This window comes from Biomphalaria glabrata, chromosome 2 (assembly GCF_947242115.1).
Source record: "Biomphalaria glabrata chromosome 2, xgBioGlab47.1, whole genome shotgun sequence".
NCBI classification, from domain to species: Eukaryota; Metazoa; Mollusca; class Gastropoda; family Planorbidae; genus Biomphalaria; species Biomphalaria glabrata.
The window spans coordinates 35,386,415-35,411,423 of NC_074712.1; the positions used below are offsets into that span (position 1 = coordinate 35,386,415).

At 31.7% G+C, this 25,009-nt stretch overlaps 2 protein-coding genes across 10 annotated transcripts; both read left to right on the plus strand.

The window, feature by feature from the left end:
* The first annotated feature begins 51 nt into the window (after nt 1-51).
* LOC106075174 (arrestin domain-containing protein A-like) lies at nt 52-24,785 on the plus strand. Of its 8 annotated transcripts, none has more exons than XM_013236104.2 (13): nt 52-207; nt 981-1,071; nt 9,582-9,655; nt 10,182-10,274; nt 11,137-11,199; nt 13,690-13,778; nt 14,323-14,450; nt 16,650-16,746; nt 17,557-17,720; nt 18,156-18,237; nt 20,689-20,787; nt 21,088-21,175; nt 22,383-24,785. In XM_013236104.2, exons 2-13 carry the CDS (start codon nt 1,007-1,009, stop codon nt 22,424-22,426), a joined length of 1,086 nt encoding a protein of 361 aa, XP_013091558.2. In that variant the 5' UTR covers nt 52-207; nt 981-1,006; the 3' UTR covers nt 22,427-24,785. The 8 variants fall into 8 exon arrangements, with proteins under 8 accessions (XP_013091558.2, XP_055876235.1, XP_055876234.1 ...); XM_056020260.1 differs by having other exon boundaries at nt 54-222; XM_056020259.1 differs by having other exon boundaries at nt 54-207; nt 892-1,071.
* LOC129924581 (uncharacterized) lies at nt 4,016-5,570 on the plus strand. Of its 2 annotated transcripts, XM_056020268.1 has the most exons (4): nt 4,016-4,826; nt 4,945-5,009; nt 5,165-5,246; nt 5,354-5,570. In XM_056020268.1, exons 1-4 carry the CDS (start codon nt 4,583-4,585, stop codon nt 5,416-5,418), a joined length of 456 nt encoding a protein of 151 aa, XP_055876243.1. In that variant the 5' UTR covers nt 4,016-4,582; the 3' UTR covers nt 5,419-5,570. The 2 variants fall into 2 exon arrangements, with proteins under 2 accessions (XP_055876243.1, XP_055876242.1); XM_056020267.1 differs by having other exon boundaries at nt 5,165-5,570.
* Nucleotides 24,786-25,009: the final 224 nt, after the last annotated feature.

A 25,009-nucleotide genomic window follows, 5' to 3' on the forward strand; every position in this document is an offset into this window, starting at 1 on the left:
AGGAAAAAATACGATATTGGTTAGATCTATATACTTCCGCTTTAATTTTAATAATGATCAAAACACAAAATGATTGAACCTTTTCGTTTACTGAAAATTATTGTTCATGAATCTAGATCTAGTAGTTAGATTAGAATCTATATAGATAGACCTAGTACATATAGATCTCTCCATGAAGACTTGTTTATTCATTCATAGAACGTTGTAGTACGTAACACAGATGTAATATCAATTGACATGAATTGAATAATTCTAATTCTACTCTCAGTGTCTCAGACTCAGTCGACTCACTCACTCAGTCCAGTAACTCTGTACTCAGTCAGACGTCTCAGATAGACCTACTCATACAGTGTGATAGAGTCATAACATAATTATGATAATACTTTTTTTTAAAACTACTACTAGTCTAATTATAGATCTAGATCTAGTCAATTCTAGTCATACTCATGATAGTAAATGATACTGTAACTGAGTTGAGTTTAACTGAGATACTCAGGAAGATGATGATTTTAATGATAATGATAAATAATAAAATAATTAAATGATAGTAGAATCTAGATACTCATACTGACATAGTCAGACATAGGGCTAGGGCTTATATTCTAGATCTAATCAAGATTGAGAGTAATCTAGACTAATTAATTATGACTAAATAAAATGCATGACACATATGACATAATCATCTTCTTTTTTGAAGTAACGTCTGTATTATATTTTTAAGATAAGATTAGTCTAGTAAACATAGGATCTAGGAGTTGGAGTAAATTGTGTACTGAAGTCCAGTGAAGTACTGTCTACTGAGAGTTACTGAGACTAGTCACTAGTGAGACATTTAGATTCTGTGATTGATTCATAAAATTGAAACATAATCTAGATCTAAATCATTATTAGAATTATTAGATCAAGAATCTAGATCTAGATTCATACCATTAGAATAATATTAGATAAATATATACTTAACTTCATTCATCAAATTCAAGTTTACATTGATCATGATTTGAAAATAATGAATAACGAAATATCTTTGAGGACAGTTAAAGGCGAATATCTACCTGGAGAAACAGTTCATGGGTTTGTCATTCATTTATATGAATATTAGATCCAGATCTATATGTCAATCATTTACACACAGATTCATTTCATTTAATGTTTATATAACTTTCTTGTTCTCTTAACTTCTCATAGAAATTACAGACATTCATTTAAAAAGAAGATAATTGAGTGTTTCTCCAGTACTGGTTACAACTAGGTGTTGGTTCACTAAAAAGTCCGTATTTCATAAGATTGTTATTCAAATGTGACAATTTGCATTACATTGCATTAAGAAATGGTTAATCTATAAATTTTGATATTTTGAGCTCATAAGGTGCTAGGGAAATATTGAAATTGTAAAAAATGTGTGAAATTACTACCCAAAATGGCGGCTTTTGATGTAACACGGAACACCATGGTATGATTGAATTAATATCGTACTAAAACCAAGGGGCATAAAACTTCCATCTTTGTTGGAATATGTTAACAAGATCCTCATATTTCAATGTCATTATTTAGTTTTTCTCAAGGTTATCAAAATATTGATTAAACACGGCCACAAAAAGGCGTTTGAGGCGCATCGCGATGTGTCCCACTTTATACGGAATTACAATCCTCTATGAATTGTAAACAAGAAATAAATAATATGCTCAACATTGCATTTCTGTTACAACAAGCATTAAAGATTTCTTTTAAAGTATTTTTTTTGTTAAAAGCTTTCTAAACATGCATAACGAGCTTAAAATAGGTCGAGGTGTCCCAGATGAAGCGCCTGTGCTGCGTGTGTTAAGAATGGGATTATTTTTCCCACGACACTACTTTTTATGAATGAGAGTTCTTTTGAGCATCACAGGTATTGTGTAGAACAAAAGAAGTGCCGTTTCCGCTGGAAATACTAGCGTAGTAATTAACAGGAGTACGTAAACAATAGCGTGTCCCACAATTAACCATTGATGCGCCTCAAGCGTCGACACGATCAATCGCCGGCAATCTTGCACAAAAACCTCATTTAATCTGTTTTTTGTGATCTTTTGTGAATCAACAACCCATCAGGTACGTAGATATTTCATTATTCTACTGAAATTTAAGCTTATTACAAATAAGTTTGATTGCAATATCCAAATCGAAGTGCTTTTTTATTACGAGGTTACTAAATTTAACCATTCAATCATGACGTCACGTGAAGCGTCTTGAACACAATTTAGTCTTAAATCGTAAAGTTAATCAATTTTAAAGCCTGTTACTAAACAAAAAGTTTATATTTCTAAAACAATTATGTTGATGTAATAGTAGACGTGTGTAGCGATTTAAAATAATTAATTTGTTTTTATTTTGAGAAGTAAATTGGATTAGGCGTTGAGGCGCTCCTTGGGACCCCGTGCTGGTGTTTTCCATGCATAAATTATGGCGTCACATGTAGCGTCTAATGCGAGTTCAGGATTTGTTACGTTTTCTGTATTCATGGAAGTTTTAATTAAGATTAAATGATTTTAATATATGAAATAAACTATTTTCATAATTAATCATTTTAAATGAACATTTTTTGACATCTTTCATTTTATATTTTTTGTAATTTTACTTTACATCGTTTGGGGCGTTTCAGTGGACTCTACTCCGTTTGTTTACAAATGGTGTCCTAGTTTGCGTCTGTTAAGTCCAAATAGATTTTAGTGATAGTTTGTTAAAGATTTTACAGTGTCAGATAATATTAGCTACATCTAAAAGAAATAAAGCGGTACTGTTTAAGAAATATTAAATAATTAAAATTTACTTATTACTGTAAATAAGATTTAGAACTATTAGATCTTTCGTTTGAGGCGCATCTCGGACACTTGTCTTTAAAACTTTAAAGAGCTTAACTCTAGATCTAGAAATCTAGACTGATTAGACCTCTAGACCTAAATCTAGATTTACTCTAGATCTAGATCTCTCTAGATCTAATTATGTAATTCATTATCTAGATTTACTCTAGATCTAGACCTAGATCTAATTATGTAATTCATTATATTATAGCTAGATTTACTCTTGAGTCTTGATCTAGACCTAGAGTAGAGTAGAATAGTCTAGTCAGTCTAGATCTAATTCAATATCTAGATTTAGATCTAAACTAGATTATTAGATTAGAAATCATTAGATCTTTTATGAATCTAGACTAGTGACTCTAGACTAGATCATTTATGACTAGATTTAGAATCTAATTTTAGATTTAATAATATATTTTTCTTTAAATTGACCAGTATCTAGAAAAATATCTAGAGACTAGATCTATATTATAGACATATTAGGACCTATTCTATATTAAAATGTAGATAGTATCTAAAACAAAGTTTGGTTTAACCTGCACTTAATTTCCATTGTATTGTTTATACAGTATATTCAATTATATTGTATTCAGTTCTTTCAGTCTACCACTGAATGATTATAACTTAAGTTAATATAATTAACAGTACTAGTCCTATACTATTGATTGAGTCTATCCCTATCAAGCAATTATGGGCATTACTAGACTAGATTTAAATAATGCACCAATATATAATATATTATATGTTTATGAAATTTATTAGTAGGCCTATATTATATATAATAGATCTATTTATTTAGATACTTATACATTTTTTATAAATTACAGATTTCAGTAATGGAGTATCTGTTAGAGTTTCAAGGCGTCTACAAGCCAAGAAAGACTCAAAATTTACAAGCATCAAAGCCTGAGTCTCTAACACGTGTTGCTGTTTTAGAGCAGAGAGAAAAGGAAAGGTTGAGAAAAGCTGCATACAGGGCCTAGTTAAGCCCACATGAAAAAGCTTGGATAAACAGAAAACGCAAAGAAAGAAAACAGCAAGCTAATAGTCCACTTAATGTCATCTCAGCAGAGGTTGGTGAATCACTAGGTACTGGATTCCAGACTCCAGTGGCAAAAAGAATGGCTGTTTCAAGGGCTTTGATGAAATTGCCTAGGTCACCCAAGAAATATGCTGCAGCAAAAAAAAAAGTCAGATGTCTAGTGCTCATAGACAAGTACTCTGCAGTATCCTTAGTAAGTACAACAAACTCAGAGGTTGTGCTACTCATTTCTAACATTTGGTCAAGAAGTTTTATGTCCAAGTGCAAATCAGAACAAATTGCAAGAAAAAAAATGACGTGATTGCATTGCACAAAATGCCTTGGAAACAATATTCATTTTTTACAGAAGAGGGGATGTCTCAAGAACTGATCCCTCTCAATCATCTGTTAGTGCTCAAACAGGAAAACGTTTCATGCAAAAGCTACTTAACATAAGATGCAGTCTTGCTTATGTGAGTTGTGTTTGAAGATTTTTCTTTATATAGAGGGCATTAATAAATTTCTGATCAAAAAAGGACACAGAGAGCTGACATTAATAAATCCAGCTTCATCACTTGACTTAACTCTATGCCCAAGAACTAATGCCAATTGTTTTCATAAGCTGCAGTGCATTGAAAGATCATGTAGCAACTGTGGTGTGGATTTAATTAACAAGTATTGAGCCTTTAAAAAATTGCACAGATGAATTAGCAGAGTGGAGTATAGTATGTGGTCAAAGATGACGGATGAGTATGTTCAGAGTGATGGTACACTGCAAAAGGTATCAAAGTGGCGACCAGTAAATAAAGAAGGATCTTTAAATGACCTAGTGAGAGGTATTACACCTAACACTATTGCTTACAGAAATAGAAGCTGTTTCTGCTATCCATACAGAAATTCATATGGCAGTCAGTGCCTGCATGATGAAATATGTGGCTCTTGGAAGGTGTTCAAACTTCAGAAACAAAATGGTAAGTACTTGTATTTATTTATTTTTAAATAGCACTTTACAATTATCTGAGAAAAAAACATTATTCATTTTAAAATTACGTAATTGATTTCTAAATGAAATTGTTTCTTTTTCTTCAGTAGTGCAATCTCAGTCAAATCTTGAAGACTCTTTGGATGTCAGTCCCATATGCTCAAATTCAAAGGTAAAGAGCTTTTACATATAAACATTTTAAACATTTTCATTGAATCTTATGTTACCTGTATTGTATAAGTTGTTTTTTAATAATATACCTTGCTAAATAATTTTAGACTCATTTTAGAAATTAAGTATTTCAGCCTCATGTTGTTGTTTTTTCAGGCCCAAACAATTTTCTTCACTCATCAAAAGTACATTGTAAATAGCTGTGTGATTGTCAAGTATGGGGAAATATTCTATCCAGGTATAATTTTTTGCACTGTGTACCTTTTAATTTCAATAAACAAGTTCAAAGTATGTTTTAGATTGAAGTATTAACTTTTCAACATTGCTGGTAATTTTTTCTAACAGGAGTTGTGATAGAAGTCCTGGATGATCAGCGCAGAAATAATTTTTTAAAAAGGCACAGAAATTAAAGAAATATATAAATATATATCCAGAAGTGCAGGACATACAGTTAGTGTATGCAGACATGATTGTTACTGAAGTGATGTTGATACCAATGGCAATAGTTTGAGAGTGGAATGTTTTGATTTCTGAATTTGTCAAATAAAATTTGTGTACAGTTTTATGTGTTTTCTTTTCTTTCTTTTTTTTTTCAAACCTTTTTCTGTGTGTTAAAACTAACAAAAGATATAAAATATATATTTGTCAATAATTAAAAATAATAATGATCATTCACTTGTGCACAGATAAGACAAAAATATAAACTTATAAACATTATTTTTAAAAATGGTGTCCCATGAAGCACCCGCGACATTTTGTGAAATTAAAGCAGCATTTTTACAAATGGGTACTTTATGACTAGAATAGTGAACTTAATAACAAGTCTAATGGATCACTTTAGTGCAAAAATAAAATAATTTCTATATTCTCACAGAATATCTTTTAAAAAAAACTTTAACTTGTAGTGTCACAGGTGCTACGGTGTCCCAAATTTTGAATTGAGCTCAAATCCACTTTTTCTATGCAAAAGCATAAATTTCAGTATCTAAAGACTAATATCAATAAAGACAGTTATATTATGCTAAAATACAATGAATTTATCAATTGGTCGTTGTTAAATTATCAAGTGGTGTCCCGGTGATGCACCTGTGACGCAAAAGGGGGTACCCCTTGAATAGACACTGCTGTCAAAATCTACATCTTGCAATTCATTTTCTATTGATAAATTCTTAAAGTGAACTGGTTGAAGAAGTGAATACAGTTGAAATGAAACCAAAAACTTCAACTTTAATTTTTAGCATAATGTGACACTTTTTGGCACCAGTACTGGAGAAACACTCAATTAGAATCTTTGTTCTATGCATATCCATGTGTTAATTTAGTAGTGCATGTTAATAAGAGACCTAAACTCTCTACTAGAAGACAATGGTTTTCCTGGCTAATTTAGACAACTTGTTCCTTGCTCTGACAGCGCTAGGGGAAAAAAAGCACTTATATTGTAAAATTTTGTCCTAGCATACATACAAATTTTAAGAAATGTGCCTTTATTTTTATGCCTTTCTGAGTATTTTAGGTTGTGCTTTTGTATTTGTAAGTTATGCTTAGTGTTTTTGTGTATTACTGCTACTTTACTTTTTAATCTTGCTGGCCATATGACAACCTGTTAAAAATAAACATTAGCTGTAGAAACAGATGACCTTACAGTTACATTTTCTACTCTTATAAACTGCAAGATCTGGTACTTTACTTTACTTACTATATTATATGTTAAATATGTTGTTATGTTCTTGAGTTGAGGTGTCCCAAAGGATGCATAAGGTATCACAAATGTCTCACTGATTAAAAAAAATAAAGACGCTTTTTTCCCCATTTTTTCAGACAATTAGCTTGGAAGCATATCTTTAGCCAACTGTATCCACCTTTCTTTTGTCACATTGTGATCTTTTGTATTGTCTGTAGATCTAGTTATTAATGAAATACTCTGATTACTTATCTCAAATATAATCTTGATGGCTATACATCAGACCTGCCTACCGTTATGCAAAATGCGTATTGGTTACGCAAAATCTCCCAAAAATGACAGTCAGTACGCAAATACGCATTTAACCCGTCGCGTTACGCATTTCGTATCCTTTTTTTCCCCCTCTCTTGACTAGCTTACGAGCGGTCACGGAGGTCACGCTAAGCCGTCCTGTCGGGCTGGAGGGGGGGGGGTAACAGAAAAGGTGGGGGAACACATTGTGTCCAGATCTATACGTCGATTGGTTCTTAATAGCAATTAGATTTAGTCTAGAAATGAAGAACGCAAGAGTGAGGGAGTGGCGGGTTGGTACCAGGTTGGTACCGTCAGTTAGCTGATACAAACGGTGACCAACGTGACTTTTTTTTTTTTTTGTAACTTCATTAGTAGAAATTAATTATGTTGAATCCCTGATTCCCGTATTCATTTGTATAGAAAAAAATATCGAAGTGCTATCGATTCAAAACACATTGAGTGACATTGTAGATATCAAGTCTAGATCTAGATCTGGATTCTAGATCTAGAATCTAGATAACTTGTTATACAGGAATAGATCCACGGCATCGGTAACACTTGAGCCCAGATCTAGAGTAGATTAGTAGATTATATTCATTATAAATTATATAGACATAGACATAGATCCAGATCTAGTCTAGATACCATCTCTATTGTATTGTCGTATTGATCTAGATTTAGATTGTAGATCTAATCATGACATCGAGATCTAATATTATATATATATATATATATTTTATAATATATATATATATATATATATATATATATATATATATATGACAAAATAGTGGATCGCGTAAGTGTTACGCATTCTGGTGCCAAAATACGCATTTTGACAATATCAGCGTTACGCATTTGGACTTTTTTTGGTAGGCAGGTCTGCTATACATGCTGTCGTTGCTGTATAGGTTCACAAATTTTGTAAAAAAAAAAAAATTCTGTTTGGGAGAGAAAATAACTACAGAATTTATGAGAACTAGTCTTGAAATATGTCACACAAGGCAATTTAGGTCTACTTATAAAAACAATATTGCCTAATCCACATCTTGTTGTAAACAAACCAAATCAACCAACTAAGGAAGAGATCCACAGTGCAATCAAGCAATCAAAGAACTCTGCAGGACTAAAGAGCATCCTGGTTGAAGTGCTAAAGGCAGACATTGATAGTAGTGTGAGGTTCTACCCTCTCTTGTACAAGATATGGGAAAAGGAAGAAATGCTGCCAGAGTGGATTCTGGAACAGTCCATGGAAAGGAACTCACCTCTCTATGTCAGTTTCATAGACATGCAACAGCATGGATAGACAGACCCTCTGGAGACTACTATGGAGTGCCTGAAAAGCTACAAACATCATCAGAAGAGTGCAATAGACAACCGGCAGATGCATTTGAGGTCTAAACAGGAGTGAGACAATGCTGTTTACTCTCTCCTTTCATTTTCGTACTATCCATAGATTTGGTTATGAAGACAGCAACTGCCCAGAAGCGGAGCGGTATACATAGAACACTTGGAAACAGCTAGATGACCTTGACTTTGCAGATGACCTGGCTATTCTTTCTTACAAACAACAGCAAATACAGGAAAAGATAATCACCCTGCTGACAATTCAGTTAGACTGGTCTTACCATAATCAAAGGGAAGGGCAAGGTGTTTAAAATAAGATGTCCAACAACACACCCATTACATTCTAAGGCAAGGTGCTGAAAGAGTAAGAAAGCTTCACCTGCCATGGCAGTATCCTGAAGAACCATGGAAGAACAGATGCAGATGTCCTTACCCGCATTGGTAAATCTTGAGCAGCCTCCCGTCAACTGAAGAACACCTGGGGATCTAAAAATAAGCACCAGCACCAAGATCAGGCCTTCATTACGATAGTTAAGCCAATACTACTTTTTGAAGCATAAATGTGGAGAACTGCCTTGACCACCATGAAAAAAAAATCCAGGTATCATCAATACCTCTTATTAACAGCTGACCAGACAATATCTCAAATAACGAACTGTGACAAATAACAAAGCAGCAAAGGTCAAATGTTTCTAGATTCCAGATGCAGCCATGCATACAGTTTGAATTTTAAAATCTAATGATTTAGATTATTATTACCTTTTAAAAGTTAGTGTTTTTTTTTTTTTTTGAATAACTTAAACATATAAATCCCACTGGTCTAAATCCTTTTTATTAACCATATTAAACAAAAATTGTAAAAAAAATATTCTTTTATGGTGTTTATTTTTCTAACAAATTATTTTAAAAATTTATTGTGGTTCGTTCTTTGCCTAGTCTATTATAGAATAAAGAGTATCCCTTAATGAGTACAATATCTTAAGTAAAAATTAAAGAGACCTAAGTATGACTAAAAAGCAATAATCTTCATTTGAGAAGGAATGTCTAAAACATATCAAACAAACAAAGCTGCTACTCTGTTGAATAAAGCTGTCCTAAAGCAGGAAGACCTTGACAGTTACAGTATATTATGGCATGTAAAACAAGCTTTCACAACAAACTTTCTTATTAAGTTCCTAAGACTTATAGAGGACATATAAATGTTTATCAAATTAATGTCATAATTGTAACTTGGTGAACAAATTATTTCAGTGCTGTGTATTTACTTATTAGTCGGCCAACAGAAGCAAACTGCATCCAAATAACCTTTAAAGGAATAGAGACATGTAAGTATGAATATTTTTTTTTTTTATGGTATGGCTAAGATTTGGTCTGTTGGATAATTCTTATAGCAGCTTGAATTAATATGGATGCTTAAGTTGTTTTTTTAGTCAAAGCTATTTAGCTCATTTTAAAATAAAATAGTTTTGAATCATTTTACTGGACACTATATTTTGGCATCGTGTCTGCAATAGACTTCCTGCTAAATAGTTTACCATTAGTTTTGTTAATTAATTAGTTTATTTTCTAGATCTGAATGTGCTTAAAGATTTGTCATTATCCTGGCTACATAAGCCCTTAGAACTATGACACAGAAAATAATTCAAATGCATAAAAAAGAGAACTCCTTGTGACACTATCGGAGCTATGAAATTCTTAAATTTGTTCACTGAAAAGTAAGGCTTACAACTAACCAATTTGTTTCCATAGATACGCAGCATCATATTTAGAACAGTAAGGGTATGATATTTGAATGAACTTGGCTTAAAGTTGATATTCAGCAGTTTCTAGCCTTTGTGTGACTTGTTTTAGGTACTTACAAGTATGAGCATGAGGGTAGGAAGACTCTACAGAATGACACAGCTCATGCTGACTTTTCAAATGTGAATCTGTATTCACAGAAAGGTAACACTAATCTCATCATCATAACTAGTATTGGAAGGTGTGGTGGCTGAATGGTAGAGCACTTGGCTTCTGAATCGGAGGTCCCAGGTTCAAAGACTTGGATTCTTAATTTCAGGATCTTTAGAGCGCGCTTCTGAGTCCACCCAGCTGTAATGGGTATCTGACATTAGTTAGGGAAAAGTAAAGGCATTTGGTCATTGTGCTTGCCACATGACATCCTCATTAACCATCAGCTACAGAAACTTTTTATGACCTTTACATCATCTGCCCTATAGATTGCAAGGTCTGAATAGTGTACTTTACTTTACTTTTTACTGTATAACTATTTTTATGAACTTAAGTCAATGGTGTCAGTGTAGTGTGACAAGATGTGCTCAGTTTTAATGTCTGTGAAATACTATTTATAGAAGGTTAAAAGAAGTATTCAACTTCAAATGTACAAATCTTTTTTCTTTTTTTAATTAACTTCTTAACTAACCCTAATTGTGAGAAAAGTTAAGAATTAAAAAGTGTTTAGTTAGAGAATAGTCAGCTGGTTCGGATTTTATTTATCACTTGTGTCTAACTTATTAGAGATACAACATGGTACCTCTTATCAAATAGAGGCTTAAATAGTCCAGACATTTTCAATCATTCATTTCTTTTAAAATTTAATTCCATTTCAGTAGATTTAGCTTAAAAAAAAAAACAGAGTGAAAAAAAAAAGTAGAAATGTTGAAACTCATTTTAACTTCTAAAAAGTAAGTAGATTTTAAAGAAACTCTTCATTTTTTTTCATTCTAACCTGTTATAAAAGAAAAAAGCTGTAGTGCATTTTGTATGTAAATCATCAGTAATACAAAGCTCTTTGTCTATTTTGCAGAATACTTTCAATTTGGCTCCTACGTGTTTCCTTTCAAATTTGAACTGTCTAAGACTATTCCAGGTATTTAAGGCTTTTATTTTTTGTTTTAAACAAAATACTGTTGACTTGTCAGTATTTCATTTGATAAATCACCTACTAATTCTACTTAGAAGAAAATGTATTCTTTCTACCACTAAACAACACTTGGCAAAGTTGCTGAATTAAATAACAGTAGCAATACATATTGACATTATTACATTATTGATTCTTGCTTACCTCTAGTGATGGGCAAAAGTTAACTAAAAAGTTAGAAACTTTTAGTTTAACTAAAAAAAATAGTTAAGGCCATTGTTTAACTAGAAAAAAAAGTTTAGTTAAAATCGTAGCTTTTAAATTAATTTTTTTATTTACTAACTAAAAAGTTTAATTAAAATTTGTAAAACTTTTCAACATGTGGTCAGGGTTGAAACACACTCCCTGTTTTCTTGTCATGTGTTGATTATCAAAAAAAAATGATGCAATTAACAACTATTTAGACAGTCTGCATTTGAAAAGGGTAAAGTAAGATCCTGGTAGAAGTTATGGTAGTAAATATTTGCACTTGAAAGTAGCAGTATTATAAAATGTTAAACATTTTTTGCCAAAAGCTTCTATGCAGTATTATAAATGAGGTTGTTCCGAATTTTTGTGTGAGCCACGTGGAGGTGTTTAATTTCTGTTTCTAGTGGGAATCTGATTAGTGAGTTAGGTCAATATTTAGAAGTTTTAATCAATTCATTTGCAGCAAACAATATTTTTTTTAACTGCAGGAACATCAAGTACACCCTTTTATAGTCTTAAGACTTATTATTGAGATCTATTAAGTCTAAATCAACAGCTAGGCCTATATAGATCTAAAAGCATTAGGGTAATCAACTCTACTGACCATAAAGTAAATAGACTGTGTCCAACTGATTTTAACAACCTGGTCAGCTAGACATACACTATGACCACATGTAGGCCTAGTGTACTGTACGTGTGTAGTCGATAATACTGTAAGACTACCCTGCATTAAGCGTTATGCAATAGTGTTTGCTTAATGTGGAGAGGTCAGACAAGAAAATAACACACTGGCGTGGCTAGACAAGCATGTTCGTAGATATATTCTTTACACTAAAATAGCTATACACCCTCCCTGCCCAGAATGTAAATAGACAATGTGTCCGACTGATTTTAACAACCTGGCCAGATAGATGTACACGTGTAGGCCTATGTAGTGTACTGAGTGTGCAGTCCATGAGTTCATAATGACAAGATCACCCAGTTTTTTTTCCCTTGCGCATTTAACGGTTATGCAATAGCAAGAAAATAGCACATCGGCATGGTTAGTCAAGCATGTATTTTACACTATAAAATAGTTATACAGGTCAAATGTTTTAAAAACTCCAACGATTTCGTTTCTATTTCTTTAGATACTAAATCTAAATTTGAAATTCTAAATATATGTTATTTAATGAGATTTTAAACTTTACCAGTATAAGTAAGATTTTCCTTTATAAAATAAGTTAATATAATTGTTTTTTAAAAAGAGTACCATTATTTTCTAAAGGTTTTAATTCAAGGCAAAAATAGCAGCACACATATTTATTTAGACATTTTATTTTATTGTGCATTAACATTTATGTAAGAAACATATTTCTTAATACTGATTTTATTATAGATAAATATTACTAGAATGTTAAAAGAGTAAGATCGAACCGTAGGCATACATTCCGATGATTATATCTATATAGGTCTAGTTCAACCCCCCCCCCCCCCAAAAAAAAAAGTTTGTTATAGTTTTATTAACTTTCTTTAGTTTATTGAACTATCTTTTGAAATTCATGATAAACTAATAGTTTAACTACTTTATTTTAGTTGAAAACTAGTTTTAGTTTAACTTTTAAAAGTTAGTTTAGTTCCCATCACTACTTACCTCTAAAAAACAAAAGTCTGAATGCTATCTCTGACTGATCAAGTTGTTCAGCACAATGTGACATTTACATAATTTAAGTCAATTATAATTGCTCAACAGCCATTAAGGTTCTAGCAAAAGACAACATTTTGTTACTTTATCAAATATCTACAAATACTTAATACATCTTAAGGAACAAAGTTTAAACAATTTCTAATCAATAAAAAAATAATAATCCATAATGCAAGGGTGGTCCACATTTAGCTTCATTTTTTTTTTTCAAAACATTTTCTAAAAGTAGTAGCTACAAATGCATGAATATATAGGTCAGTGTATTTGGTTGGAAGAATTTGATGTTGTTTTTATTGTCCGTTTTTTATCAATTACATTTGCTGCTTGGTTTAGGAATCTGGTAAGTCATTTGATATTTAATACTTAAGTCTTACATTTAAAGAGTGAATATTTGCAGATTACTAACATTTGTTAGAAATTTAGTGGAAATCTTATCTCCAAAAATATATTTCTTGATAGAAAATATGATTATTTTACCTGTAAAAATAGTTACATTTAATTTAATAGTTTGTTCCATGTAAATAACATTTAAATTTTAACTAGCTTGGTTTGTTTGTATGTGCCAGGTACATTCCATTGCACAGGTAAACAGAATGGGGCAGAGTGGGAAGTGGATGTTTCCTATGTTCTACAAGCACAGGCAAACACCATGCAGGTCAGTGATGAAATGAGGGAAAGAAAAGATTGCAATAAATTGTTTCATTTGTTTAGTGTTTGAAGAACATTTATTTGAATGGAGTCTGGTGCTGAAGAGAATTAGGTGGAAGAAAGTCTAGTGCTGAAGAACATTTGTTTGAAGAAAGTCTAGTTCTGAAGAACATTTATTTGAAGAAAGTCTAGTGCTAAATAACATTTGTTGTTTGAAGGAAATCTAGCATCATAATAAGTGTCCTTTTTTGATATTATAAACCAATCAGATTAGACATGCATCTTTCCGTTATTGAGGCTTCTTCATCTGGGCCTACTAAATAGAATTAAATGCCACAGTAAATTAAGTAACAGGATTCCTAAATAGAGAAATATTTTCTTTCTTTTTCTCTAGGCTAAAAAGATTTGTGAAAATTGTAGGCCTATAAAATAATCTCAGTGTGAAATATAAAGATGTTACAGAAAGAATGGTTATTTAAATGACATGAAACTGAAAACATGTGAATGCTTTTAACCATGTTAAACATGTTGGTTGTATTGCATTCAATCAGGTCTCACAAAAAATTGTTGTGTACCAAGTGGATGAAACTAACATGCAGAACAATCTTTTAGGCCAGGCTAAAGATGTTAGTTTCTCTCCATCTTTCTTCTCCAAGACAAGAGTGCACATCACTGTACGGTAAGTGACCTTGTCATAGTTTCAGTTATCTGGATGTTGGCTCACAAAATGGAAAGAAGATGGTAAAAAACTTAATCTTATTTGTTCTTTTAGAAGGATTCAGGATTATATTTTTTTGGTTAAACGAAAAAGATCATTATCAAAACTTTACAGTCGGTGCTATACAACATCACTTATTGTCGTAGCAGTTGCTTTTGAGACAAATTAAAAGCAGAATCTGGAAAAACTGCTTACAAACATTTTTATATAGATAGATGATATTAATATAAGTTACCATTTTCAACACTAAAAATAAGAACTTATATCCAGATGCGCTACTTGTGAAAAAAATCTGCTCTTCTCTTACAGTTTTCTGGGCCATTGAGGCATTTGTTGAATGAGTTTTATCTAAACCAGATTGTTTACAACTTTTGGTTTGTGATTTGTTATATTAGTAACTTGAATGTTGAGTGATTTCATAGTTTGAGCTTTTCTTAATATATTTATTTGGTGTTGATAATGAACATTAATATCATTGTAAAATATTTCCCACTTAAAAATCAATGGCCTAGAGAGAGAAAAAAGAGGCAAGGCAGAATACAAATAGAAAATAATCGTCATTTGTGCAATGCTATAATCACAATAGTTGTTTTTTTGTTATGGAAAATGAGATTAATTTATATCAAAAAAGGTTTCATCATTGTACAATCAAATATTTTATTTACTATAGATTTTTTAAAATCTTTGGATTATCTTTTGCTCCATTGCAACCTTCCCATGTAAAAATATTTGAGTTTAATTGAAGAAACTGCTAGTTTCGGTTTACTCTTGCTCGTCTTTAATTGTTTCTGTACCTAGTAGATCTAGTAAAAATACATTTGCTTTCATTTTTTTTTGTTTGTGATTAAATGTTCTTTGTAGTAAAGTATTCCTTTCAGAACTTGTGATCTATAGGGCAGAAGATGTAAAGGTCATCTGTTTGTACCAACAAAAAATAATGCTTCCCCAACTAATGTCAGGTAGAAATTAAAAATCCCACTCTTCACTGAGAACTGAACCCAGGTCCCCTTGCTTCACATCCCAGAAATGTTCTGTGTAGTCACTGCCTTCATCCTTAATCTTCAGATTCCACGATAATACCTGTATAACCTTTAAAATTACTATTTACTAAAATAAAAAATTGTGGTGATAGAAATCAGTTGAAAAACACTGTTTGTTTCTGTCAACGTATATAACTTTTCTAGTTTATTCGCAAATATTGTCAAAATTTACTTTCTTTAGTTCATATATTATGTCCTTAATTTTTAATTTCAATTTACTAGCCCAAATCATTCAAATATCTATACTTGATTATTTTAGGTGGCAACTAATGCATGTTTTGTTGACTTGTATTCTCTTATAAGTGAAGCTTAAACTTAAATTTTTATGTAAAATTTTGTTAAATGGTTCATAATAATGAATGAAAATGGCATAATTTATTTCCAGTACAGTTTTAAGATCTAAGGTAGTCTAAATCTGTTCAAATAATATCTTAAAAATTTTATTTATGCATAATATATAATCCATTAGAAATATTTTGATTTATAAAGAGTAACTATCAAATTTTTACCCTTAAGTCTAAGTAAAAATATAATTTTTTTTTGTTAGCAATATTATTTTTGAAATTAAACAAAACTGAACACCATAAGTCACATTGAGTGATCTGACAGGCAGCACATGCTGAGCTTTTTACAAAGAAATGACTACACAAAACAAACTAGTCAGTATCAATTTCTTCCCCTGCAAAGAGCTATCTGCAATCTTCCAACTAAGAACAGGACATGCACTTTAAATTTTCACCTCAATAGAATAAATCCCACACACCCATTCTCTGTAGACACTGTGCCCATCCTTACATAACTGTCAATCAAACCCTCTATGAATGCCCCAATTTAGTTCATCTTAGGCAGACCCTACTACCACACCAACCCAACATAGCCAACTCTTTGTATGGCAGTGTGGAACAGTTGAAAAGAGCTGCACACTCCCTTTCCTTTGCACAGACTGAAAAAGAGCTTACAGCTCAGCAGCAAAAATCTGGCTAGGAGAACAAGAGTTATCTGACTGATCTAAAAATATTTCCTTGCCTTTAGTTGATATATGGTGTGTACATTTTTTTTTTCAATTGTTTTAATACCAATTTAACGTTAGTCTATAACGAGTATGTATTTATATTATTAGCCTGATAAAAAACTATGTAGAAACTGGAGATAATATGATGATGCGTCTTATCCTAACCAATCCATCCAAGCTGCATGTTACTGGTTTCTCCATAAAGGTATTTCTGAAAAATAGTTTATAAACTTCTCTGTTCGTACAGATTAGGAGATGTTTTCTTTTGTATATGAACTGTAAATACATCTAGAAGTTTGTTTTTTTTTGTTGTTGTTTTGCATTGTAGTTTTTAGTTGTTTTTTTTATTAAAAAGAAAGAATAATTCTAACATTTTTAATGTTAACTGCATGTTAGTTCAGTGTTTGCAGTGAACTGTTCTATTTTATTAATAATTTGATATATTCTTCTTTGCTTGCTTCTAAGTTAGAAACTAGTTGCTTTGAAAAACTATTATCAAAGTAAAGAATTCCAATCAATTTTCATGTAGTAGAAATAGCTTATCAGCTTTGTAATTCTTATAATATACTTTACTTGAAACATGGGCTGCCTGCCATCCTTTCTTTTTTCCATTTCTTTTATCATTATTATGGTTGGGAATCATTAGTAAAGTTCCCCTTTCAGACTATGCTATCTATAGGGAAGATGATGTTAAGGTCATCTGTTACTTGGCCAATGGCTTACGAGCAGGGTGTCATATTGCCGGCACAACGACCAACCGCCTTTACTTTTCCCCAACTAAAGTTAGGTACCCATTAGAGTTGGGTGGAATTAGGGGCGCCCTAAAAAATAGCGAGATTCAAAATCCAAGTCTTCAACAAGATTTGAACCAAGGACCCCAGGTTTGGAAGCCAAGTGCTCTACCACTCAGCCACAGCGCCCCCCAGGAATCATTATTGAATGTTTGTAATTGTGTGCAATGATTCAAGCTTTGTAGACATTTATGCCATTTCATTTGTGTTCTTTAATTTCATAGTTGCTTCGCTACTTAAAATTGTATTTGACTTACCGTGGAACATCAGAGAAACAGTTGACAGCCAACATGGAGTTCACTAATGGTGTAATTGTTGTTGCCCCTGAAACTGGCCCTCACACTGTGTACAGCATGGAAGGAGAATCATGTGCTTTCAGTGCTGGAAAGTATGCTGGTTTGTTTTCATTTCTTTTTATGCATGGGATTGTCGCTCAATTTTTTAACACTACTTATTTACAGAATTGTAAAAAAAAAATATTTTTTTTAACAATTTATAATTGTTTTTCTTTCAAAATCTGGCACATTTTATAGAATGCGAGAACATAGTTCTGTTTTATAGAGGGATGAAAATCTCACTTTATATTTTGATACTCTCATGTTTAAATATGTTTGCCATTTTCAAAACATTGTATGAAACAGAGCTTACCATCCATTTTTTTAAATGAAGATTCTGTTTTTAAATGTAAACAATATTAAGCATCTCACTGCAATGTATTGCAAAATGAGTTGTAAAAGGACTATAAAATTTTAAAGACATCCTCCCTATGGTATAATAATTAAAATTGCTTTATAGTAAATTCCTTTTTGTTTCTCTAAATGAGTTCTAGCTTGGATCGGCTACAGATTCCACTAAAGGAAAACAGGATAAACCTACCACCATCTGTTGAGGGGAAAAATGTTAAGGTAATATTTAGCATTCTAAGATTTACTTTTTCAATTTATATAACATCATGTTTTTAATCTATTTAAATGTAGCAATGGCATACTTTATAGTTAAAAGGAATATATTGTTTTAAAATTAAGTTTTTACAAAGCATATATCAACTCACTCTGTCTGTCTGTTTAGTAAAATTTTTTAACATGTTTTTTCTCCCATTTCTCATTCTCGGATCAAGTTAAAACTTTGACAGTTATTCATTGAACCTGACAAAGTATGAATTAGTAAAAAAAATTAAATAATTAGTTAATGATTTGTTGATCATTAATTATTTTGTTTGATTTTAAAATAAAGGGAATAAATGCTACTTAATGAGAGATGTGTGTATATATATATATATGGATTTAGTCCCCGTATTACATTTAAATATGTTTTTTCTCCCACTTCCCATTCTCGGATCAAGTTGAAATTTTGCATAACTATTCATAGTTGATAACAATACACGAATCAATAAAAAAAAAATTAACCAGTTAGTTAATCATTTAGTACTAATTAATTAATTTTGTTTTATATAACCGAAAGGGTGACCAGACATCTCATCATACGAGGCATTTCATCATTGCAACATTTCATCATTATAGCAATTCATCACCATAACATTTCATCATTGCATTAAGTGCATTTTGCAAACAGAAGTACATGTGGGTATAATTAAGTAATTAACATACTGAGCAATTTTTGGCAATATGTTGAAGCAGTTTGCAGTTTTGTTGCAGTGCAACTAATGGAACAAAAATTTAAGAGGATTGGGATGTAAAATAAATTTGTACAGGTAATTAAAATAAAGGACATATTTGTTTCACCCATTTTGGTTACTTATCCTGTTTGCCACGTAAAGGCTTGTCCCACAAACAGGTTCTTTTTTGTTTTTTATTTTTTCTTGACTTTATTTCATTTATTTATTATCCTACAATGGAATTCATTACAGTAAAACACAAAAACTTTACACACAAAACAAATTTAATGTCAAAACACACAAAAATGTATCAAATCACTTCTTAAAAATATTTCCAACTTTCTGATTTGCCAGGTGCATGGACTCTTGTATAAAAAGGTTATTAATTAAAAATAACCTGTCCGACTAGATTAAGTTTTGAGTTTATGGTCTGCTACTGCAAATTAGCTAATGTTCTCAAGTACTTCATTTTATTCTCTTCATTGTAATACCCCTGTACAGCAGCAATTACATTATCATCCAATTCCTTTTACTTCTTCTGTTTTGGTTGTGGGCGACCATCTTCAGCATCTGCCAGTGTTTTGCAGTGGATGTCAATGTCCTTCTTTAATCCCTCAAGAAGATCTCACACTCCTGGATGGCTGCTGTTGAAGAGTGTCTTCAGAGCATTGTGGAATCCCTCACAACAGTTTGTGGTCCTTGGAAGTCCAGTCCCGGCAGCTTCATAGTGATTCCAGATCCCAATAGGGAAGAGGGGATCTCTTCCAGCTGGGCCTCTTATATAGGTTGACTCAAAATATCCCATCGATTGATTCCAGCTATCTTCATCTGGAAAGCCTCCTACTAGCTCATCATAGAGAGTTGATACCTCATCCATTGGAACAAAAGCCAGGGAAGCCAGTGATTTCATCTTCAATCTCATTGGTATCTGCTCTTGATCATCATACACAGTTTTCTGTCCAACATTTCCTATTTTTCTCAGAAGGCTCTGGCACGCCACTGATCAATCCCATTAAGACACTTGTGCAGTTTGTATTCAAAACCTTGATGGGCCATGATCTTTCCACCCCTTGTGCTTAAATAAAGCTCCATTTTTGTGAAGAGTTTCTCTGAAATATCTATAAATAATAAAAATAAGTACATGCATTTAAAACAGCAGCATCTTGCTCTAAGGTCAATTAAAGTAGTAAGTAAAGTTCCCCTTTCAGACCTTGTGGTCTATAGGGCAGATGATGTAAAGGTCATGTGATTCTGTGGCTTACGGTTAACGAGAAAGTCATGTGGCCAGCACAACGACCAACAGCCTTTACTTTTCCCTTACTAATATCAGGTACCCATTAGAGTTGGGTGGACTCAGAGGCGCCCAAAGATCCTGATTCTGTGGCCTACGGTTAACGAGGGATCTTGAAATTCTCCCCCACCCTAGCTACGCCACTGTAAGAACTTTCTTTGCAAGGCCAGTTTTTCTGTGATCGGCATCTTAGTGATGAAATACTATAATGATGAATTGCTATAATGTTGAAATGTGCAATGATGAATTGCTATAATGATGAAATGTTGCAATGATGAAATGTCTCATATGATGAAATGTCAGGGAACCAACAGAAAGGGAGCTAAACCCTGTATTTTTCAGATAAAGGGCAGTAATTAGCAGTCAGTTTCCCTTAAATAAACTTAAGTTTTAAAAAGGAATTCTTAATTTTTCTATTGCGTGTTTGTAATACCCTTTCTCTCTTTTCAGAATCAGTATGGACTTGAAGTAAGAGTTAAATTCAGTAATGGTCATTCAGAAACCCTACTACTACCAATACCTGGTGTATTACCGTGTAAGAATGAGCAGGTAATGTAATTCATTTTGTGAACATCTCTCAGCTCCTATTAATCAGTCATATCAAGTGTTAATGCACCACATAGAAATTATTAACAAAAGTTTTTCATATTTCATTCTGTTTCTTTCATTAAACCTCTTTCTTTATTCCATTTGTAGTGAATTGTAACTGTGATGACTAAATGATGTACTTCATTGATCTTATTATGAAAACATTTTTTCTTAACTGATTAGCTGCCTAAATATCTTAATATTAATTTTGTGAGAAACAAAACAGTAGATATTTACTTTAACAAATGTTTGTATTCACAGTGGAGCCAGTGGTGTCCTCCTGACTGGACCTTCAAAGCAGAAACAAAGCTGTCATCTTCTCTATTTTCTGTTCCTGAATATTTGTTGCGTAAGTAATTTTTTTTTCCTTAAAAAAAAAAACAACTTAGCAGCAAACCTGTATACAGTAACTAGTGAGTAAAATTTTTTGGGATAAAAAAAATTTTGCTTGTTTTGAGGTCTTAAAAATCAAGTCAGTCTTTTTAAAAGACTACACATCAGGACCAGTTTTTTAATTTACTTCAAAAGCTAAATAGGAAAAAAATGTATTCAACTGTTAAGCTATTTATAGTTCATTGTCCAACTTTAACTTTGATAAAGAAAAGAACTTCACGTTTCATTCAGGACTCTTGGTGAAAAGTTAATATGCTCTCATTGAATGAGAAATCACACATTTTGGGTGTAGATTTGATTGTATACATTTATTGAATTATAATAATTAATTCAGTAGAAACATGTTGAATATTAACACAATATGCTGTCCTATAGTTAAAATTGACAAATATCAACACAATAAGCTGTACTATAGTTAAAATCGATGGAGCTCCTGATACAAGATAGATTGAAACTGACTGCCTGAAAAGTTGATCTGAATATAATAATAAGTATTTGCTATATTTGATAGTTTTCTCAACTCTTTTGATCTTTCTAGAAGCTGTAATAAATTCATCAGGTCGTGTTCTTATTTTTCTCATTCATGAGAATTCGCTCATTGAGTTAAAAATTTCTTTAAATTTAGCCAACCAAAAACATTTAACCTAATTATTCATAGGCCTGTGGACACTTCTGGAAATTGTTTTCAGGTTTCATTTTACTAACTTTCAGAAAGATTTTTTCTTGTTCAAGACTACATATGTCATCTAACATGTTTTCAAAATAAAATGCTGATTAATAGACAATCAAAATATCTTTTTAAGCATTTATTTAGTATGGAACCCTTAAATATGTAGGTACTATTTAAAAATTCAGATTTCTTCCAGAAAGTGACGCCAAAAACATGCCTTTATTTTCAAATGTATGATTCAATATGGTACCATAACTTCCTTGATTAAACATTATGGGATTTATCATCACATTTGACTAATCCCAGTGTAGGTATTATCAGTTATAAATCAGGTGAATTGATTGTTTTGCTGTATGAAAAAAAAACTTTTAACTTTTCCAGCGACAGAAGTTGGGTGGGTGGCAAAAATGTAAAAGAATAGTTTAAAGCTACAGAGTAGAAAGCATGGAATTCTTAACGTAATTTTTTGTAAATTATTATGCTGTATTTACAGGCACAGAGGCCTTTTCTGGTCTACCAACATTTCAAGTGTTATGAATGAATATATGTATGTAGACAAGATCCTGTAATAAGTTAGTGAAAATGTGATTACTCAATCAAGTGCAATTAAATGGTCTTTTCAGAATCAGTGTTAAGTTGTATAGATAATATTGTACAGAAATATGTAAATTTTTTAACTTTTTACATTGTGATTTTGTAATATTGATAATTCCATAGCTATTAATTCATCTTAAAAACAGCAGAGACTTATATGCTTCAATAGGCCATAGGTTATCATTGTATTTTTTTAAATAGATTTTTAGCTCCTATAAATTGAAGTTCTGCATAATTTGAATTGAGTTGTTTTTTTTCCTTCTTGGTCCTTATTTCAAAAAGAGGTAATTTCAATATCAGTTATGCTGTGTTTCTGAAAAGTGGAATACAACTTAAAATGTTCCATGAGCTGTTTGTTTTTTCACCAACTCAAACAACCCAGTTGATGTATGACAATCACCAATCCTTCATCACACTAGTATCTTGTGGCCTGGTCTAGGTGAGTGTTCCTGAAACCCCCCACCCATCCATCTCCTACTCTCACAGTTGCACACACACCAGCCACTATTTTTTTAGTTCTTAAAGTTCAGTTCTAGTACAAGTGTAAATCCTTTCAAAAGACAAAACTTTGACAATTGAAAGACTAGAATCCTGTTTGCAGAGAAGTATGGTCTTCCAGAGAACACTGGCAGCTAGATACTACTGTAATGTGTCCAGCATACATTACAAAGTACCCTCACTTTTGAGGACTTTTCTATAACTTTTGTTCCCTTCCAATTTAGCAGATTTCACAGTTTTAAGTTGATGGACATTTATTGTAATACCTGTAGCAAAAAAACAAACAACAAATAGACAAACATTGAAGTCTTTGAGTCTTTTACTTTTACTTCATTTAGTAGTTAGTGTAAATGGTTGGTAACTTGATTAGTTGTGGTACATTTACAGGCTCTCTTTTTAAAGAGCAACGCTCAACTTGGATTTTCTTCCCCTCTAAACCACATTGACATTATACACTGCATGCAAGTGAGTTTCTTTGTTCTAGTGTAGATGAAAAGATAATTGATAATGTACAATTGTTTTATGTGCAAATATTTGAAGAGCAGTGATACCTTTGAAACCAATGCCATCCTCTCACACTTTGCTAATGCTGCCCTCTAGTAGAACACTGATACTATACTTTGTACAGTATATGCTAGGCAAGGGTTTGATACTGTGGGCATAAGTGATTAGTCTTATATATCATCTCACATTGAAATTGATACTAATCATTAGCCAAAGGGTAGCAGTTAGGGTTAGAGTTGTATAATAGAAATGTATGGGATAAATGTTTAGCAGTTTCTTTTTTATTTTCTTATTATTTTTTACAAATTAAAAAATGTTAATGTTAAAAATGATTTTAAATGGAACAACACTTTTTTTTGTAGTGTGATAGCACAAACTGCTGAGTAATTGATACCTATTGATATTTAAAGTCTCTACATTCAAATGCTGAAACTATTAACATACTTATTAAGAATGTTTTTTGTAAACTTTATTGTCAAAGTAAATCTATGACAAGAACTTTGTGAAGAACTAATTGACACCATTCAAATGTTAACACTTATCAATGTATTTTGTTGTTGTTCCTTTTTTTAACTTCTTATATTACTTGTAGTTTGTACAACCTCATAACACTTAGCACTTAAGAATTAGGCTTGTTATCAAGTCCCAAGTTTGAGTGTTAGTACATTGTATTGTATATTTCTGAAAACAATCACATTTTACATACTTGTACTTAAGAGCCATTTCATTGACTGAATTGGTTGTGAAATGATTTAGTTATCTTCATGTTTCTTCTAGACCAATTAACACAAATAGTGGATGCGCTGCAATTCTTTCTATTGTAGATAGTTGAATAATGATTGTTAAAATCCATATTAAAACAGTACCTTTTGAAAACCTACCTGGTAGTACCTGTATAGTTTGTAATTTAGAGAACTAGGTAGTTGATATAGAAGTGTACTGGTCATAATTAAAGTAAGTTTTTAAACAAGAGGTTTTCTTTGCTGTTTCAGAATAAAATAAAGAACTGTCATGCTGATCAAATTTTTTATCAGCTCCAGTTGGTTTTCCAAAGTATTTGTTGTTTTTTTACTTCCTGTTCCTTATAAAACAGTCACTATTTATTTTCACACTATATTTACACTTAACTTTACAGAATGACTTCATTTTATTATATTAACTCTAATTACTTTCATATTCACATGTTATCTATTAATAGTAAAACCACAAGAAGAATATTTTAATTGTTTAGAAATGTTTTTTTGGTACTCTTGGATGAACTGTTATAAAGTAATCCAATAAACTATTTTACAATGTCAAACAGTTGTTTTTGTTATGGTTTATCACTAGTTAGAGAAATACTGTGAAATAATTAGTTTCTTTCAACCCATAATAAGACTAAAAAGCAAAGCTTGTGGGAAATATTCTTAATTTTATTCAATTTGATTAGCTTCTTGATGCAAGCAAGTACCTAGTTTGAAAAGAATGAAGTATGTTTTGCACTGAACATAATTGTTGCACTCACTATCGTGAATAATACACAAC

Coding starts and splice junctions, on each gene's coding strand:
- LOC106075174 (XM_013236104.2), top strand. CDS start 1,007: ATGAATAACGAAATATCTTTGAGGACAGTTAAAGGCGAATATCTACCT. Junction 14,451..16,649: donor AGAGTGCACATCACTGTACG/GTAAGTGACCTT, acceptor TTATATTATTAG/CCTGATAAAAAACTATGTAG. Junction 18,238..20,688: donor TTGAGGGGAAAAATGTTAAG/GTAATATTTAGC, acceptor CTCTCTTTTCAG/AATCAGTATGGACTTGAAGT.
- LOC129924581 (XM_056020267.1), top strand. CDS start 4,583: ATGTGGTCAAAGATGACGGATGAGTATGTTCAGAGTGATGGTACACTG. Junction 4,827..4,944: donor CAAACTTCAGAAACAAAATG/GTAAGTACTTGT, acceptor CTTTTTCTTCAG/TAGTGCAATCTCAGTCAAAT. Junction 5,010..5,164: donor CCATATGCTCAAATTCAAAG/GTAAAGAGCTTT, acceptor TTGTTTTTTCAG/GCCCAAACAATTTTCTTCAC.